At 37.1% G+C, this 19,363-nt stretch overlaps 1 protein-coding gene across 1 annotated transcript in view; it reads left to right on the top strand.

Annotated features, from left to right (window-relative positions):
- LOC106873493 (uncharacterized) overlaps positions 1 to 19,363 on the top strand; it is a 296,970-nt gene that overhangs the window by 192,251 nt on the left and 85,356 nt on the right. Inside the window, 10 exon segments of the mRNA XM_089339867.1 lie at positions 423 to 1,550; positions 2,999 to 3,118; positions 3,745 to 4,071; positions 6,438 to 6,647; positions 8,362 to 8,481; positions 9,431 to 9,530; positions 11,065 to 11,297; positions 12,267 to 12,491; positions 14,936 to 15,037; positions 16,489 to 16,656. Coding sequence (XP_089195993.1) covers positions 423 to 1,550; positions 2,999 to 3,118; positions 3,745 to 4,071; positions 6,438 to 6,647; positions 8,362 to 8,481; positions 9,431 to 9,530; positions 11,065 to 11,297; positions 12,267 to 12,491; positions 14,936 to 15,037; positions 16,489 to 16,656 — 2,733 coding nt within the window.

Here is a 19,363-nt window from a genome sequence, read left to right as displayed (position 1 = left end):
CTCCACTCTGATCAGCTATAAATGGGTAACCATGTGGCAGATAGACATACGAAGGTGAGATGGTGACTCAAGAAAGACAGCCAAATGGAGGCCTCATGAGCCACGTTTTGTATTCAGTGATCAAAAGGATGAAATGGTACAACCCATTCTCTGAATCCCGATTGGTTAGGATTGGTTGTTTGACCACATTGAAGGACGATGATGAGGTAACACTTAACATTGTGTTACATAAGACTCCTGTTTTATATATGATTCGTATATCAGATTGTCTTTTATAATCTTAGAATTACTGACATAGTTACTGCCATTTTAGATTATTGTTGTCTGTTGTTGGTTGTTAATTAATTAAAGAATTTAATTAGAGCCTCAAGTTATGAACTTATTTCTGCAACACATTCTTTGAATATTTTCTCTATTTGTAGGAATTTATGAATGGAGTTGACCGGTACCGTAAATGTGTCCACATTCTTCCAACCATCAAAGAAGAAACAGAAGAATCGGCAATGATTGATGATGAAATCGAGGCCCTGGAGGGCAAATATCGATCGATTGTGCAAGAATCCGAACGTTATTTGGCAAAGTTGGCCTTCGCCCTAAAACATGACAAAAGCTTCCAAGAACTTTCCAACAAACTCAATTCTAATTATTCTGATATAAAAGCCAAGTTTGATGGAATCACAGATGGTTCTGATGCCACGAAGGATTCCAGTGAAGCCTACCAACTTGAAAAGGTGAAGCAGTTGAAAGTTAATGTTTTGAATCAAGAGAAACGAATACGAGACTTGCAGCATGTTGGCACTAAATTGGTCGATGAACTAAATGAGCTGAACATGACACCAAAAGCGAACAGTGTGAAAGATGTGATGGAGAATAAGAAAGCTGTTCATAAAGACCTTTACCATGCCATCGAGGGTAAAGAAGGAGTCTTGAATTCAGCATTGTCTGAATCTAAGAATGCGATAAAGCAGCTTGATAATCTTGGAGTGCAGTTGTCTTCGATTGAAGATGAACTCATGAGGAATCCAGAAATCTGTCTCGAAAAGCAAGGTTTGGAAGAACAGATCCACGAACAGAGAAGGATTCAAGCTGACCTGAGCACCAACAAAACATTACTGGAGAATCTGTTGAAGGAATCCTCAGATGTTAATGGTGCCAGAGAAAAAATCTTGGACTTAAATGAACGCATTGCAAACGTAGAGTCGTTGTCAGAGAGACGCATTTCTGATCTGGAGGAGGTGATGGGTAACATTGAAGATTTGGAGGACAAAATTGGAGTGATGAAATCTTGGTTGACGTCTTCTATTGGCATGATTCAGCAGAATGGTGAAGGACCCTCGCAGAACTTACATATGTTTAAATCAAAAATAGATGCTTTGTATGCTGAGAAGAAATCTAAAGAACCTGATATAAATGACATCAAGGAATTGGTAAAACACATTGCTGGAAAGGAGAACGTGTCCAATGGATGTCATTTGAAAGAAGCTGCTGCTGATGTACAAGAAGAATGGCATCAACTTACAGAATTATTGGTCCAGAAAGTTTCAGTCGAGGTAATTTGCTTTCTCTTTTGTTTATTTTGGTACATATGGCTGAGGAGTTAAGAAGCTTGCTTCCCAACCACATGGTTTTGGGTTCAATCTCACTGTATGGCATCTTGGGTGAATGTCTTCTATGGTAGCGGCTCCCAACCAGCCCAACCATAAATGCATTGTGAGTGACTTTGGTTGACAGTAATTATATATAGTGTGTGTGTAGGGACATGTGTTAGAATGCGAAAGGAAAGATTCACAAGACAGATTCTTCAAGCCAATCCAACTGGCCAGAGACATGTGTAGACCAAGAAGGAGATGGTTGGACAATGTCCATAGACTCAGTCGGTCACACTTGGGAATCTGTCGGAGAATGTAATGATGGTGCTTCTGATAGGACCCTATGGAAGAGGTTCCTGAAGACTCTACCCCCATGACCCTTTCAAGAATAGTGAATGGGGAAAAAATGGATGTGTGTGTGTGGAGAGTTGCGTGAATGTTTGTATTCTGTGTGCTTTGTTTGAAAAACTGTTGAGCTACAAAAGTGAAATTTGAGTGATTCCTGGTCAACAAATTGTCCTCTGGCCTTTCAAGATGATTATGGAATGAGGGACCTCTTACTTGAAAAATACAGATCAGAGTTAGTGACAGGAAGAGCATCCAGCAGTAATGCAATGCTGAATTATGTATATTTGTCTAATCCCTGCTCTTGTGGGAAATTGGACGTAAAATCATGACTGAATTTTTCTCCTGATCAACATCACTTCAAGGTGTTACTCAGATATTCAAACAGTTTTTACATTCATCAGGAGGAAGATCAAATTTCTTATCCTATGTTTTTCCTTTTATTCTTGAAACTGTTCTGAGTGGTCAAGAAAATGAACAAAGGATCCTGGTTTTGGCCAAAAGGCCAGCAATTTCAAGGGGAAGCAGAACAATTCAAAGCAGTGATTTCCAACGTGGGGCATACACACCCACCAGTGGGGCCTGGGAAAATTGTGGTGTGGCATTGTGCCAGTCACCAAGCACAAGGATCTCACTAAAGTGATTCACTTAGTCAAAAATGTACTTTTTTTTGTACTCTGTACTTGACAAAAGAGTTACTGGGTTGATTCTTTTGTATTAAATAATAGTGATAAAATATTAAAAATCAAGTTGTATTTTCCCAACCACTGGTGGGGCATAGATTTTTCTGGAAAGTTATGGTGGGGCCTGGGTGGGGAAATAGGTTGGGAGACACTGGTTGATAGTGTTAACTCCAGTACATGACAGGTACTTTGTTTTACCAACTCTGAAAGCATGAAAGGTAAAGTTGACCTTGGCGGAACTTGAACTCGGAACATAGAGACAGGTGAAATATCGCTAAGCATTCCATCCAGTATGCTAAAGATTCCGCCACCTTGCTGCCTTCTTTATCATAATAATAATGATGATGATGATGATGATGATGATGGTAATTTTTGTTTCAGGCTTTGACTGAAATTGAAAGTATGTTGAAATACATGGATAAAGCTGAGAATGAGATCAACACAGCTGAGTCTGTGAGTTCTGATCCTGACACACTCACTGTTCAACTGAGAGACCACCAGGTAAGAGAAATAATAATAATAATAATAATCGTAATAATAATAATAATGGTTTTGAATTTTGGCACGAGGCCTGCAATTTTGTGAGGTTGGGGTTAAGATTGGTTAAGATTGTAAAACTGTTCCTTAAAGGTAATTACAGTCATTAAATAATGTAAGACACATATCAGGTGTGGGTTATTTTATGCTGGGCAAGGAGATACAACATAATGTGACCTCAACATAACTGCCAACGTACCCTAAGCAATTTCTTGTAGATTTGTGCTAACAGACTGATATTTTGGTTTGTTTTCAGTATTTTATTATTAGTAACAATTATTGTACCTAGAAAACTTATGCTCACACAGTTCCATAGCCCATGACATTTAGTTTCTTATCTCTATTACAGCAACATTAGATGCAGGGCAATTTTTTTTTACAAAAGCATGTTTTATATGTTGGCAGATATGGTAATTGGTTAAGATTGTAAAACTTCCTTAAAGGTAATTACTGTCATTAAATAATGTAAGACACATATCAGGTGAGGGTTATTTATGCTGGGGAAGGAAATATGACATAATGTGACCTCAGTTTAGCTGGCAACATACGGTAAGCAAGGAAAGTAAAGAGAACATTTTATTTATTTGCAGGTGTTCCATGACGATCTCAACATGAAGAGAAACTGCGTGAAAGAGATAATTAATAAATGTAATCTCATGTTGCGAGAGACAACCAACACGCAAACAGAAGCGATTAAATCACGGCTCGATAGCATCCAGACCCAAGCAGATATCGTTTGTCAACTCAGTTTGGATCGCTTGCAACACCTTGAAAGTGCCTTGCCCCTAGCGTCCCATTTTAGTGAGAACCAGGCGGAAATATCTGCTTGGCTTGAAGAAATGGAGGCAGAGCTTAAAACTCAAAACACATCTGGTGAAAACTTGGATCAAGTGAAAAAACAATTGGATAATTTGAAGGTAAGAATGGATAAATTACAGGTATGAATGGTTAATCTAAAAATGAGAATGGGTAAATTAAAAGTAAGAATAATTAATTGATGGTGAGAATGAAGAATTGTGGAGGTGATAATTTAAGAGTATGAACAAATAATTGTTTTCTTATTTTGGTACAAGACCATCAATTTTGAGGGGTTGGGAAATCAATTACATTGACTCCAGTGCTTAACTGGTACTTATTTTATTGACCCCAAAAATGATTAAACACAAACTCAACCTCAATAGAGTTTGAACTCAGAATGTAAAGATGGACAAAATGCGGGTAATCATTTTGCCCTGCACAGTAATCATTCTGACAGCTCCATTGCTTTAAATAGATTTATAATTATGGATTTCAAATTTTGGCACCAGGCCAGTAATTCTGGGGGAGGGGATAAATTGATTACATCAAACCCAGTGTTCAACTGGTACTTATTTTATCGATCTTGAAGGGATGAAAATCAAAGTTGACCATGGCAAAATTTGAACTCAGAACTTGAAGACAGATGAAATGCCGCTAAGCACTCTGCTCGGTGTGTTAACGATTTTGTCTGCTTGTCATTTAAATAAGCTTATAATTATGAACAATACATTCATGTATTATTCTATTTTACTTGTTTCACTCATTATTTGACTGCAGCCATGCTGGAGCACCGCCTTAATTTATCGGTCTCTATTGCTGAACTGCTAAGTTATGGGGACATAAACACACCAACATCAGTTGACTTGTTCAAGCGGTGAGGTGAGCCAATTAGCAAAACTGGAACTCCCAGTCGACTGGATATCCTCATTATGTGCATTCTTTTATTTGTGTCAGTCATTTGACTGCGGCCATGCTGGAGCACCGCCTTTAGTTGAACAAATTGACCCTGGGACTTATTCTTTGTAAGCCTAGTACTTATTCCGTCGGTGTCTTTTACCGAACCATTAAGTTATGAGGACGTAAACACACCAACATCAGTTGTCAAGCGATGGTGGGGGGACAAACACAAACACACACATATAGACAGGCTTCTTTCAGTTTCTGTCTGCCAAATCCACTCTCAAGGCTTTGGTCAGCCTGAGGCTATAGTAGAAGATACTTGTCCAAGATGCTACATAGTGGGACTGAACCCGGAACCATGTGGTTGGGAAGCAAACTTATATATATTTTTTTTTTTCACATGCACAGGAGTGGCTGTGTGGTAAATAGCTTGCTTACCAACCACATGGTTCCAAGTTCAGTCCCACTTCATGGCACCTTGGGCAAGTGTCTTCTACTATAGCCTTGGGCCGACCAAAGCCTTGTAAGTGGATTTGGTAGACAGAAACTGAAAGAAGCCTGTCTATATGTGTGTGTTTGTGTTTGTCCCCCCACCATCGCTTGACAACTGATGTTGGTGTGTTTACGTCCTCATAACTTAATGGTTCGGTAAAAGACACCGACGGAATAAGTACTAGGCTTACAAAGAATAAGTCCCAGGGTCAATTTGTTCAACTAAAGGCGGTGCTCCAGCATGGCCGCAGTCAAATGACTGACACAAATAAAAGAATGCACATAATGAGGATATCCAGTCGACTGGGAGTTCCAGTTTTGCTAATTGGCTCACCTCACCGCTTGAACAAGTCTTCAGGTAAAACTTGAATTTCTAGTCACTTTGATATTCTCAATAAATTTGGTTCTTCTCTCAGTAGAATCAAACCATAAATGAATGTTTATTTGTTATTGTTTAAAACTGCTTTAAAATGAATATTATTTTAATGTCTAAACATGCAGATATGTACATATATAATAGGTGGACAGATATTTGTTCATTTGTGTTGGTGCCATGGAAAGAGCAGTTGGTACACTTTGTAGAATTGAGCCAAGACAATGCTGGTTTGCTGCGGACAAGACAACTTCTTTAGTGCTGATGCCACGGAAAAAAAAAATTACACTGTACACTCTGTAAAGTGGTTGGCATTAGGAAGGGCATCCAGCCATAGAAACTATAACAAAACTGAAACATTGGAGTACGGTACAGTCCTCTGACTTGTCAGATTCTGCCAAACTGTTTAACTCGTGATTGTATGGAAAGCAAGAGATAAAATCATGATGATCACATCTCAGACATTTAACAACCTTCAGTTAATATAGTTCTTCTGCCTAATTACAAAGTTGACATCAGCTTCACACAGTACCCCACACTCCATATGTTTCTTGGTCCTATTTTTAGTCTAAATCTGGCAATATTCCTTGATTTATTTCCTATTTAAAAAAAATTTTCATTTTATTTTTTATTTTTACATCTGTTAATCATAATCGAACTTTGAATATTCTTCAGAACTTCTTTTGTTCTTTTAATTCCATGTTCTTCTTTGTCTCTTAGGTTACTCAGAAGATCATCGAGGATCACAAGCCATTTGTTGAAGACCTGAAGGATACAGGCATGGAATTAATGGAATTCTGTGGGGACGATGATTCTGATGACCTCCAAAATAAGTTGCTAAACATTATTACAAAATACGACAATTTGAAGTTACAAGCTCGACAAAAAGCCCAGAAACTTATGGAACAACGAAAAGCCATGACACAAGAGGTAAGCAGAGCACCATTGTCATAATTAACAGTGCCATTACCATAATCAAGAGTGTCAATTCTATGGTTAAAGGTGCCACTGCCATAATTAAACCATTTCAATTAATCAATGTTGCATTGTTGGTTTTTTTTGTTGTAAATCTTTTATATAAAGTTCTCATTGTGAAAGAAATAACATTCAGTTGTATTTGGGATTTTATTGAGTCTAAAATAGGGTGTGGCTGTGAACTGGGTGCTCAATAAAGACCCTAGTATATTAAATATATTGAATCATACATAGTGCCACCAACTCCTGAATAGAGATGGAGGAAGTATTCTGTAATTTATACACTAGAGACTCTCTTGTCACTTCGACAACCGAGGGTTTAGAAAGACAGCTGCACGATATCCATGGTTCAGTGTTTTGTTGTTGTCCACTGCACTTACGAAGAAACTGTGATAATGTTGGTGTCTTGGTTTCTTGAACAATCTGCATGATGACTGTTCTTATGATGGTGGACATGGTTTGTGCAGTGCCAGTTCCACCCTCTTGGCATTCAGACTTGTAAATGGCTTGGTGCAACAAGTGCCAAAAGCCTAACAGTTACCAGGGAGGCAGGATTTATATGGTGATATCTTCTCTTAGATGAGAAGCTAAAGAGCTGAAAGGCCTCATCTGCCTTGGGTCCATTGGTGTGTCTAATTGAACCACAGCTGTGACTCTCACAGGTGCCACTGCTTTGGGTCTGGGTAGACTTGGGAGCAATAGTCACTAAGAGATGATTCCACACTCTTAAACTAGGGCTCTACTACCGGATGTAGTTTAAAATCGAACCCAGAACAAGCTGCAATATAAAAGAAGCTAATTAACTAATTAACAATTAGAACATACTTCTAAGGTATTGTTTTTTTTAACCCTGGGTTGACCCTTATCAAGAAGACTTATGATCAGAGAAATTCCAGTAATGACCATCCTGTCTTTTTTTTTAGGGGTATCTAGACTGCTTTCTTATATGTTCTCCTTTCTGCTAATTTTATTAACAAAACATAATTTGACCCAAGCCTTTAATGGAAGCCACTTACCCAAGGTGCTCCACAGTGGATTGAACCTGGAACCATCATCATTTAGTGTCTGTTTTCAATCCAGGCATGGGCTTAGACAGTTTGACTAGTATTATAAGCTGGAGAGCTGCCCCAAGTTCCGGTCTGATTTGGCTTGGTTTATATGGCTGGATGCCCACAAAACAAACTCCTTAACAAAATTGCCATCACACATCTGACCCCATTTCACTCATTTTAATATTCCTACCTTTAAATATACTTTCACATAATTAATATTAACTGTCAGGTATGGCGATACTTGCAAACCTGGTTTTGTGGTAAGAAGTTTGCTTCCCAATTCTATGATTTCAAGTTTGGTCCCACTGCATGGCACCAAGGGCAAGTATCTTCTACTATAGCCCTTGGCTGACCAAAGCGTTGTGAGTGGATTTGATAGACGGAAACTGAAAGAAGGCCATTGTTTACTTATATAGTGTGTGTGTGTTACAAATGTTGTGATATCTGCCTTGGTGTCTTTCAATATCCTTATTTCATTGTATGTATTATATATGTTGATATCCTCAATTCATGATCATATTTAGTTATCAAATGGCAGAATGTTACGCGCACACACACACACACACACACGCATGCATGCATTTATATATATATATATATTTTTTTTATTTTTTTAGGTTTCTGATACTCTAGAAAACCTTCTTGAGGATTTAGCTGAAATGGACCAGACCATCAATAATGTTGACCCAATTCCAGCAACTCCAGACAAATTATATGAAGAAATCGAAGATAATAAAGTAAGTTATTATTATTATCATTATCATTATTATTATTATTATTATTATTATTAGACTATTAAATTCATTATGAAATGTCATTAGATATACAGCAGTGCCCCAGCATGGCCACAACTCACTGGCCAAAATTAGTAAAAGCATACAATGCTGGTGCTGGACTCCTGAAACTATATTTCCATGTGAGGTTTTATATATATATATATATATATATGTATATATATATATATGGTCTTCGAAACGTCTAGATAGAATAGAGACAGCTGATGAAGGGATATTCCAAGGGGCTTTCCGTTTTCCTATGTGTTCGTTCCGTTGTCTGTAGTTTATTGTTCTAACGTCCTGTACCCTGATATGCATGTATATACACATGTAGATGTAAGTATGTACATATATGTGTGTATACATGTATATATATTCTTTGTATTATTACATTATTGAACGCACACGTCCTATTTTACAAGTAAGTCTACTATATATATATATATATGTATATATATATATATATCACATTTCTCTTGACCTTCTTTGGAGCAGGGTGAGGAGGGGTGTTTCCACTGCATGGATTGTCTTTTTTCTCTGGCTCAAAGTGATGAACTCAACACTCATGAGTGAGTGCCATGTTACTTGACTCATAAGTTATGACTTATTCAAGCAATATAACAATAAATCTGGTTCATATTACTTGCCATGAGTCAGTGCTGTATTGTTTGAGTCACGAGTCAGCGCTGTATTGTTTGAGTCACGAGTTGGCACTATTGTTTGGGTCACGAGTCGGCGCTATATTGATTGAGTCATGAGTCAGTGCTGTATTTGAGTTACGAGTCGGTGCTGTATTTGAGTCACGAGTCAGTGCTGTATTTGAGTCACGAGTCGATGCTGTATTGTCTTATGCCTTTAGTCATTGTCAGGCAATTCCTCTGAACTCTCCTTTCTGTCTTTCTCTCTCCAGATGATCATGGAACGTCTCCAAAAACACCAATCTAATGTCGAAAATGCCCAACAGTCTGTCGTCCGACTAATCAACCAAGGAGTGGAAGACCAAGCAGAAAGTAAGGACACTTTGGTTGTTGGTTTGAATGTAGGAATTGACTCTCCCTTGCCACATGTGATATCAACATGTAGCAGTAACCAGAAATCTCATTAATGTAGAAAATTCAGAGGAAATGATTAGATAATGCTACCACATGAAACCAGTACAATATGGTGTTAGCATCTTATAATGTGGTAACATCTTGTAATGAGTTCTTGTGGTGGTATTAATAATAACTTCCTGTTAATGCAGGAATTTAATCTGTTGCTACATGTTCATTTTCATGTGCCTGCATCTGTAAATAATTTTGTGGATTGTAGGAATTAAACGGTCTGTTGGTCACATGTGGTGTTTATGATGTTGGTATCATGTCATACATTCTACCATGTTGTGTCTCCATTTCTCTGATTTTCACAGACTTTTTTTTTTTATATTTTCTATAGATATAGGTGTAACTGTAGTAGGAATTTTGCTTCCCAACCATGTGGCCTTGGGTTCAGTCCCACTACGTGGCACCTTGGGCAAATGTCTTCTACTATAACTCTGGGTTGATTAGTCTTGTGGGTGGATTTGGTAGGCAAAAGCTGAAAGAGGCCCACTATGTGTGTGTGTGTATGTATGTTTGCATGTATGTATGTATGTATGTCTATGTGTATATATATTTGTGTTTGGCTATGTATGTCTGTGTGTATGCCTGTGTGTGTGTGTCTATATGTGTATGTGTGTATTACCATATGTGTGTGTATGTATGTCTATATGCATGTGTCATCTTAACATCACCTAATAGTTGTAAATGAGTGTCACTGTTATACAAGCATGCCATTCATTTCCAATATTCTTTGAGAACATATCTAGCAATGGGGGGGGGGGTTATTAAATTTCCCCAGAAATCGATGAGGGTGAGCAACAGGAAGAGCATCCAACTGAAGAAAATCTGCCTCAAATAAGCTGTGTCTGATCCATGCAGACATGAAAAAGTGGACATTGAATGATGATGTGAATGAGCTTTGTTTTCATACCAGTGAGGGTTGGTGACAGAAAGAGCACCCAGCCATAGAAAAATCTTCCTTGGCAAATTTCATTTGACCCATGTGAGCATGGTAAAGTTAAATCTTATATTCTTTTACTTGTTTCAGTCATTTGACTGTGGCCATGCTGGGGTACTGCTTTGAAAGGTTTTAGTCACACAAATCAACCCCAGGACATTTTTTTTTAAAGCCTAGTACTTATTCTATCACAGTCTTTTTCTAAACTGCTAAGTTACAGGGGTATAAACAAACCAACACTGGTTGTTAAGCATTGATGGGGGACAAATACACACACACACATGTACACACAACAGGTTTCTTTGAGTTTCTGTTTACCAAATCCACTCAAGGCTTTGGTCAGCCTGAAGCTATAGTAGAATACACTTGCCCAAGGTGCCACGCAGTGGGACTGAACCGGGTACCATGTGGTTGGGAAGTAAAGGTTTTAATTTCTCTCAGCTGAAATAGAAATTCCAAAATTCCATCACTGAATTTTACTGTTTTTATTTATTTTTCATTGTTTAGTTGAAGAAATGAATGCTAAAGTTGGTGAAATAGTAAGATTGGCACAAAGTGTGTCTTCTGCCGCACTGGAACGAGACCGACAGCTAAACCAAGTGGTTCAGGTGTCCTCGAAGTTCTACGATATGTGTAACGAGGTGAAGACAACAATAAAAGACCTGCGAGATAATCTATATTCTCAAGAGCCACCTGGAATTGATCCTCCAACCATAAAAGAGCAACAGAAGGAATTACTGGTATGTTTTGATATATAAACCTTTTCCTTCCTCATATTCATCCCCGTGGCTCATTCCCCCATCTTTAACCACCTCTCGCTCTCTCCCATACACCCTTACAGCCTCTACCCATCCACATTCCTTGTTCTGTCCCCACCCCACCTTGTACTCACCTTGTATTTTGTGGGTCCATGTTGGTACCTCATCTTCTCTATTTTTATCCCTTTCCAGTTCCACCCTGGTCATTCACCCACCCTCTCGTCTATAATGTTGCTTTTCTACAGCAACAAACCTGTTCTATTCTGGCCCCTTTTCTTGCCCCTTTAGCATGCAAGTTACCCTGTCAAATGTAATCCTTATATATTGACATTGTTTTGACTTAGTCTTATAGCTTTGAGATTTCGATGATGTGATGGTTGATTTTTAGAATGGCATTGTAAGGTTCGTGTGAGAGGTCAGATCTTGACAATTTGTGCATAAAACAAAATATCTGGGCTGGATATGACTGGTTTAATCCTACGGATTCAGATTACTCTGTCAAATGTAATACTTATTTATTCACATTGCTTTGAATTAATCATGCATCATCTCAGAGCGTTGAGATTTCAAAGATGCTATTGTCTGTTTTAAGAATGACACTGTAAGACAGGTGTAAGAGGCCAGCTCTGGCTGGTTTGAACATGAAACGGATAAAATATTTCAGCCAAATATGATTGGTTTAAATGCTAAAGAGTTAACCCCCTCATCTCCTAACATATAGTCACCTCCCCCCCCCCCACTGTAACCCAACCCAGTCTAAAAGGACCTTATTCTTGCAAGCAGCATGGTGACCCATCTAGTGTTGGTGCAATGAAAAAAAAAACCCCAAGTTTTTCTCATCTAAGGGTTATTTTAATCCAATCTTATTAAACGTTATTATCTGTAGCTACATTCACATTTGGGGTAAATTGGATGACTTGTAAATGTACATCTTTTGTTTCCTGTTATCAGGACATTCGTCAGGCCCAAGAGAATGCTGTGATACAGACAAAAGAATGCCGGAAAGTTGGCAGCAAGTTGTCGTCGATGTGCGGAGATCCTGGTAAAATTGAAGTCCAGAAACAGTTGGAAGACATTGATAATGTGGCCGAAGACTTGAATGATGTCGCTTATGAACGGGAAGAAGAACTGAATGCAGCTCTTGGTTACGCACAGAAATTTCAAGTAACAATTGATGTAAGTATGGCAAGATGTTGTTGTTTAATTCCAGGTTAGTCATGACCCGGATGGAGGCGCAATGGCCCAGTGGTTAGGGCAGCGGACTCGCGGTCGTAGGATCGCGGTTTCGATTCCCAGACCGGGCGTTGTGAGTGTTTATTGAGCGAAAACACCTAAAGCTCCACGAGGCTCCGGCAGGGGATGGTGGCGAACCCTGCTGTACTCTTTCACCACAACTTTCTCTCACTCTTACTTCCTGTTTCTGTTGTGCCTGTAATTCAAAGGGTCAGCCTTGTCACACTCGGTGTCACGCTGAATATCCCCGAGAACTGCGTTAAGGGTACATGTGTCTGTGGAGTGCTCAGCCACTTGTACGTTAATTTCACGAGCAGGCTGTTCCGTTGATCGGATCAACTGGAATCATCGACGTCGTAAGCGACGGAGTGCCAACAACAAGTCCTGACTTGGTAGACCTGTAATCTTTCAGATGTGACATTTTTCTGCTTTATTTAACCTTAAAGCATTCAGATTAGTCTGTCAAAATTAAATAATTATTTATTCACGTTGTTTTGAATTAACCATTATCTTGTAGCTTTGAAATTTCGATGTTGTGATTGCCTCTTTGTAGAACGACATTGTAGGGTGAGTGTAAGAGGCTGGATCTGGCTGGTTTGAATGAAAAGCAATTAAATATTTAGACTTGATATGGCTGGTTTAACCCTTTAACTTAATCATGCATCATCTCGTACCTTTGAGATTTCAATGACGTGATTATTTGTAGAATGACATTGTAGAGTAAGTGTGAGAGGCTGGATCTGGCCAGTTTTCATATTAAACAGATAGAATATCTGGGCTGGATATGTCTAGTTTTACCCTTTAGCATTCAGATTCCTCTGTCAAATATAATGCTTATTTATTCACATTGTTTTGAACTGATAGAATATTTAGAATATTTAGTCCTGGGGTTGATTTGTGTGACTAAAACCTTTCAAAGCAGTTCCCCAGCATGGCCACAGTCAAATGACTGAAACAAGTAAAAGAATATAAGATTTAACTTTCCTGTGCTCACATGGGTCAAATGAAATTTGCCAAGGCAGATGTTTCTCTGGCTGGGTGCTCTTTCTGTCACCAACCCTCACTGGTATGAAAACAAAGCTCATTTACATCATCACGTGATGTGAAGACAAAGCTACATACACACGCATGTCATCAACATTCAATGTCCACTTTTTCATGTCTGCATGGATCAGATACAGCTTATTTGAGGCAGATTTTCTACAGGTAGAATATTTAGATATGGCTAGTTTAAATGCTAAAGGGTGAAGACATTAAACCACAATATATATTCCAGCTAATAGCTAAGATATATTCTAGCTAGAATAATTATATATTGTAGCTTGTAGCCAAGAGTAACAACACCAGTTTCTCTCATTTTTTGCCATTCTTCTTGAACAAAGGTCAATTGCCTATGGCATATGTTCCTCTCCTGTCTACTTGGACAAAGGTCAACTGACCATTATGTTGGATTCTTTATTCCTTCTCACAACAATGGAACTCTTTAAGAATCTCTTCAGTGGATTATCATTGCTGCTATTGAACATCTCTTTTCCCACGTTCTGGATTTTACCATTTTATGTGTGTGTATGTATGTATGTATGTATGTATGTATGTATGTGTCTGTGTGTGTGTATTTTTGAACACAAGTGTGTGTGTGTATTTCTTTTATACATGTTTGTATGTGTATTTGTTTATATCTGTTTGTGTCTGTCTGATTGTGTGTTTTTATTTGTTTGTGTATGTTTATATGCTTGTGATTTCTATGTATGTCTGTGTGTTTGTCTATATGTGTTTGTGTGTGTAACAACAGAGCTATTCATTCAAATTTTCTCAACCAATCAATCGACCAATTGAGTAAACCTGTCAGTAACGAACCTATAATGATAACTGGAAACAGCTGTAAGCCAAATTTACTGCACGAATAAATATGCAATGACCATTATTTATACCTTGTCATATAATATATGTCAATGTATGTATGTATTTGTGTCTGCAAGTGTGTTTCTGTCTGTGTATGTATATGTATTGCTTATTTGTGGGCCAGCTAGAGTAAAAAAGTAAAAAAATAAGTGCTCAATACATTATAAATGTAGAGTCAACATCTTTTCTTAGAAAAAAGCACATGCACAATATATATATTTGTTTTGCAAGATTCTTGATGTGAAATCGTGTGTTGAAACAGATATTATTGTATTTGGGGATGGTCATGTTGCCAGTTTAGCCAATAAAATAGTGCATGTGTTTTTATTGGCTAAACTGGCAACATGACCATCCCCAAATACAACAAAAAATATATATATATATATATATATATATATATATGAAAGAGAGGTTAAAGTGAAGGTAACGTTGAGATGATTTGAAAGAGATAAATATAATTTCACTGATAAAAATTTCATTTCCAGGCTATCAGGAGCTGGCTTCCAGTATCACGACAGAAACTTTCTGTCATGAAAGTTCCATCGACAGATAAGGCTGCACTAAGGCACCAAATTGAAGAACTTAAGGTAAGTAAAATGCTGCAGTGTGTTTAATATACACACACATACAGGGTCGTGGTAGCCATGGTTTACTTATCATTCCATCTTTTCAAGCTTCATGTTGCCAGCCAGCAGATGGCTCTGCCATGGGAATCATAAAACAAAGAAATGACAACACTTGCAATTTCCTATATATATATATATAATGCGAGAGAGTTAGGGGTTGAGGGTTCAACCCACTAAGGGATAGTATCTATCCAATATACTGCTGGGAGGGTACCCAATTATTGCTACACTAGTGTTATACCAAGTGCAATAAATGGGAGCAGGTATTCTGTTCATCCTCTGATTCCTTATGTACTTTGTACTTCTATCTGTAAACCCGGTTGGCAAAATAACATGGTTTGTCATAAACATCTGTACTTTGTATTTTTTTTGTCACTTTAGCTATGAATTAAGTTAATGAATTCAACGGGATACACTGTCTGCAAGTAGTTGAGTTCAGCATATTATCCTCCATTTTCTAATTGATATATATTTTTTTTTTTTTTTTTGATTTAATACACATTGCAAAAAGCTACTAATAATTTCATGTTTTTATAGTACTTTAACCAGGAATATTCATGAAATGTGACATGTATCTCCAAGCAATCTTTCCTGCTCTGTTTATGTGTCCTTGCTTTTTAAAATATATATATAAATGCATAAACAAAGCCTGAAAGATTGCTTGGAGATACATGGCACATTTCATGAATATTCCTGCTTAAAGGTTTTATAAAAACACAAAAATATTAGTAGCTCTTCTGGTTGTATATCAATTCGATATTTATTTTTCACTAGATGGGAAACCATTGTTTGCTGATATTACCTGTTTTGGATCCATCCATCCATATATATATATATATATACACACATACACACACACACAACACAATGTATGCGATTTAGTTCACAGGTGATCTAAACAATTGGGTACGCTAGGTAAATGTTGTAACAGATTACTGGGGCTCCATGGTTATAACTGGTTATGGTAGTTACAGAGCCATTGCAGATTATTTCCAATGCAGCCGATATATGATTGTTAAACAGGGCATCAAACATTAAGGCAAGGCAAACCTCAAGTCATATACAATATTATCTTGTAATAATATTGTATATGACTTGAGAGGTTTGCCTCGCCTTAATTTTTGATGTCCTGTTTAACTATTATATCTATCTATCTATCTCTATATCTCTATATCTATCTATCTATCTATCTATCTATCTATATATATATATATATATATATATATATATATACATACACACACACATCTATTATCTCTCTCTCTCTCTATCTCTTTATTTATTTATATATATATATATATATATATATATATATATATATATATATATATATGGACTAATAGAGTAATATATATATATGCATGCTTATATGTTGATATTTTCTAGAAGTTTCTGGCAATTTATTCTTTCAGCTGTTCAAGATGCAGACGCACCCCCATGTAGCTGATGTGGATACCCTCAATCAACACATGACTGCACTGAATGACCTTTCACCTGTGGCAGCAGAATACCTCATGAAGCCTGTCAGTGACATTAATGAACAATGGAACGATCTAATTAAAGGAATTGCTGATCGAGAGGTGGGTAACTGTATCCTTATTGTTTATAAATGCACTGATTAATTAATTCCACTATCCAAGAATTTGAGAGTTCATTAACCCATTGAGTTTCAGGGTGGAACCGTTGGAAACTTTAACATTTAGTGTATCTTGAGAAAGTCTGTGTAGTGGAGTTCATTCCTCTCCGGCAGCAGAATTTAGACTGAGCACTACAGGATAACAAGACCCTCGTGTCAGTTTTACTGTATTGCCATGGTGTGGATCCACAAGTTGTTCCTACTCTGTAATTCTATTAAAGCATGGACTTTATCATTAAGTCTGACATGTAAGAATGAAGTTATCTGGTTAATTTAGAAGTTTGCTCTTATTGACAAGAAGCGGAGAGAACACAGGTTGAGAAGATTCTTTAATCCTGCCAAGATGCAAGACAACCTCTTCAAAGCTGGTGCCATGATAAAATGGATCCAATAAGCTCTGTAAAGTGGTTGGTGATGGGAAAGGGATTCATCTGTCAAAATGAAACGTAATGCATTTTTATGTACCCGTTATTGTAATTCCATTTGCATGAAATTTTCTTTTAAGAATTAGTTGCTTCAATTTTATTATTTTATTGCTGTGATTAATATAGAATTTTATTTTTTTATTCTTTGAACTAATTTCCAACCAGAACTGCCCTTCCTTCACACAAACTCTGTTCCATTCCTTTTCAAAATTGTTCACCACAAAACTCCCCATCTCCTCCCTCAACCCCACCAAACATTCAGTGATGTTAATTTGTTTCTGTTTACTTTCTTTCCTTCATTAACCATCGTTATCTACCTTTTATTTTTTAATTGCCAACTCTGGAAAATTTCTTCAGGAAGAACAGGTAACTGTGATCGGCACCAACAACTGCCTAAACAGCAGTTATCTGTTGTATACACTCACTTTATTCTTCTACACCATTTCACTTTAGAATAATTACAAATTCTAGCAAAAAAAAAAGAAGTTTGGAAAATCTTTTTTTTTTTGTTTCTAGAAATGTCTTTGATCCATAGAATTATAAATAGCTTAGCTTCTTATATGGCCCAAACCTCTCAGATCTGTCAGTTTTCACCCCTTCATTTCATTTTATTCATTCCCCAAACATTGCAGCAATTCTTCATGAAAGAATTTCAATCTTAGTTGTCGGCATTATAATTCTTGTGTGTGTGTGACAGAGAGAGAGAGAGACATTTTAATGATGATCACCTCCACCAATAAAGTTCTCACCATCTATTTGCTGTCCGATTGACATTCTGTCATCACCCAGTCATTGTTTTGCTTAATTATTACTCCTGGCATGCCAGACAAATTGCACCAGTTGAGCACTGGGGTCAGTGCAATGCATTTTCGCCTCCCTTCAAAATTTCTGGCCTTGTGCCAAACTTTCAAGCTATTAATACTTCCGGCTATTATGTACTGAGTTCAAATCTCACCATGGTCAGCTTTACGTTTCATCCTTTCAAGGTCGATAAAATAAAGTTCCAGTCAAGTACAGGTACCAATATAATCAACAAAATCATCTCCCTTCAAAGTTGCCGACTTTGTGCCTACGTGAGAAATGATTCTCACTTTCTATGGCAGTGAATTGGGAGAGTTAGTAGACCATTCATCAAACTAGAAATCAATATTTTGTACATTCTTGTTCCGTGTCAACTCATTAATTTGGTACATTTCTCAAAAGATTCATGATATATAACACACTCTCTCCCACCTCTCTCTCTCTCTCTCTCTCTCTCTCTCTCTCCCCACACACACATTTTATTTATTTCATGCTCACACAGCAATATATATGCTTTGTCAATGTTGCTAGACACACACACACACTGCTGTATATGCATAAATATTTTTCTGTATCTGTGTGTATGAGCACCCATTCATGCTCACATTGGTTTATTTATATATATATATATATATATATATATATACATACATACATATATACGTACATATATATGTATATATATATGTAAGTTTATAAAAGAATTTTATAAACTTTTAAGAGTATGAAATAATTCATTTTTGGAAGAGTGGATCTTGAAGTACACACAAAGCTATAAATGATAGCATGTAGATATTTATTATTTATTTTTCAGTCCAATACCTACATGCTATTATCTGTAACTTTAAGTATGCTTTGAGGTACGCTAATTCAGTACACATACATACATATATATATATATATATATATATATATATATATATATATACATACATACATATATACGTACATATATATGTATATATATATATAAGTTTATAAAAGAATTTTATAAACTTTTAAGAGTATGAAATAATTCATTTTTGGAAGAGTGGATCTTGAAGTACACACAAAGCTATAAATGATAGCATGTAGATATTTATTATTTATTTTTCAGTCCAATACCTACATGCTATTATCTGTAACTTTAAGTATGCTTTGAGGTACGCTAATTCAGTACACATACATACATATATATATATATATATATATATCCGAGACCTTTGGAAATGTGCTGTGCGTGAGAAGACCCGGCAAGCCAAGTAAGATCGTTTCCAGTGTCCCTGGACTGGCTCTTGTGCGGGTGGCACATGAGATGCACCATTTTGAGCGTGGCCGTTGCCAGTACCGCCTGACTGGCTCCCGTAGGATTTTCGAGTGAGATCGTTGCCAGTGCCCCTGGACTGACCTGTGCGGGTGGCACATAAAAGACACCATTTCGAGCGT

The sequence above is a fragment of the Octopus bimaculoides genome, chromosome 22, assembly GCF_046866305.1.
Source record: "Octopus bimaculoides isolate indiv1 chromosome 22, ASM4686630v1, whole genome shotgun sequence".
Taxonomy (NCBI): Eukaryota; Metazoa; Mollusca; class Cephalopoda; order Octopoda; family Octopodidae; genus Octopus; species Octopus bimaculoides.
Note: the sequence above shows the minus strand (reverse complement) of the source record. Positions and strands in the feature narration are given on the sequence as shown.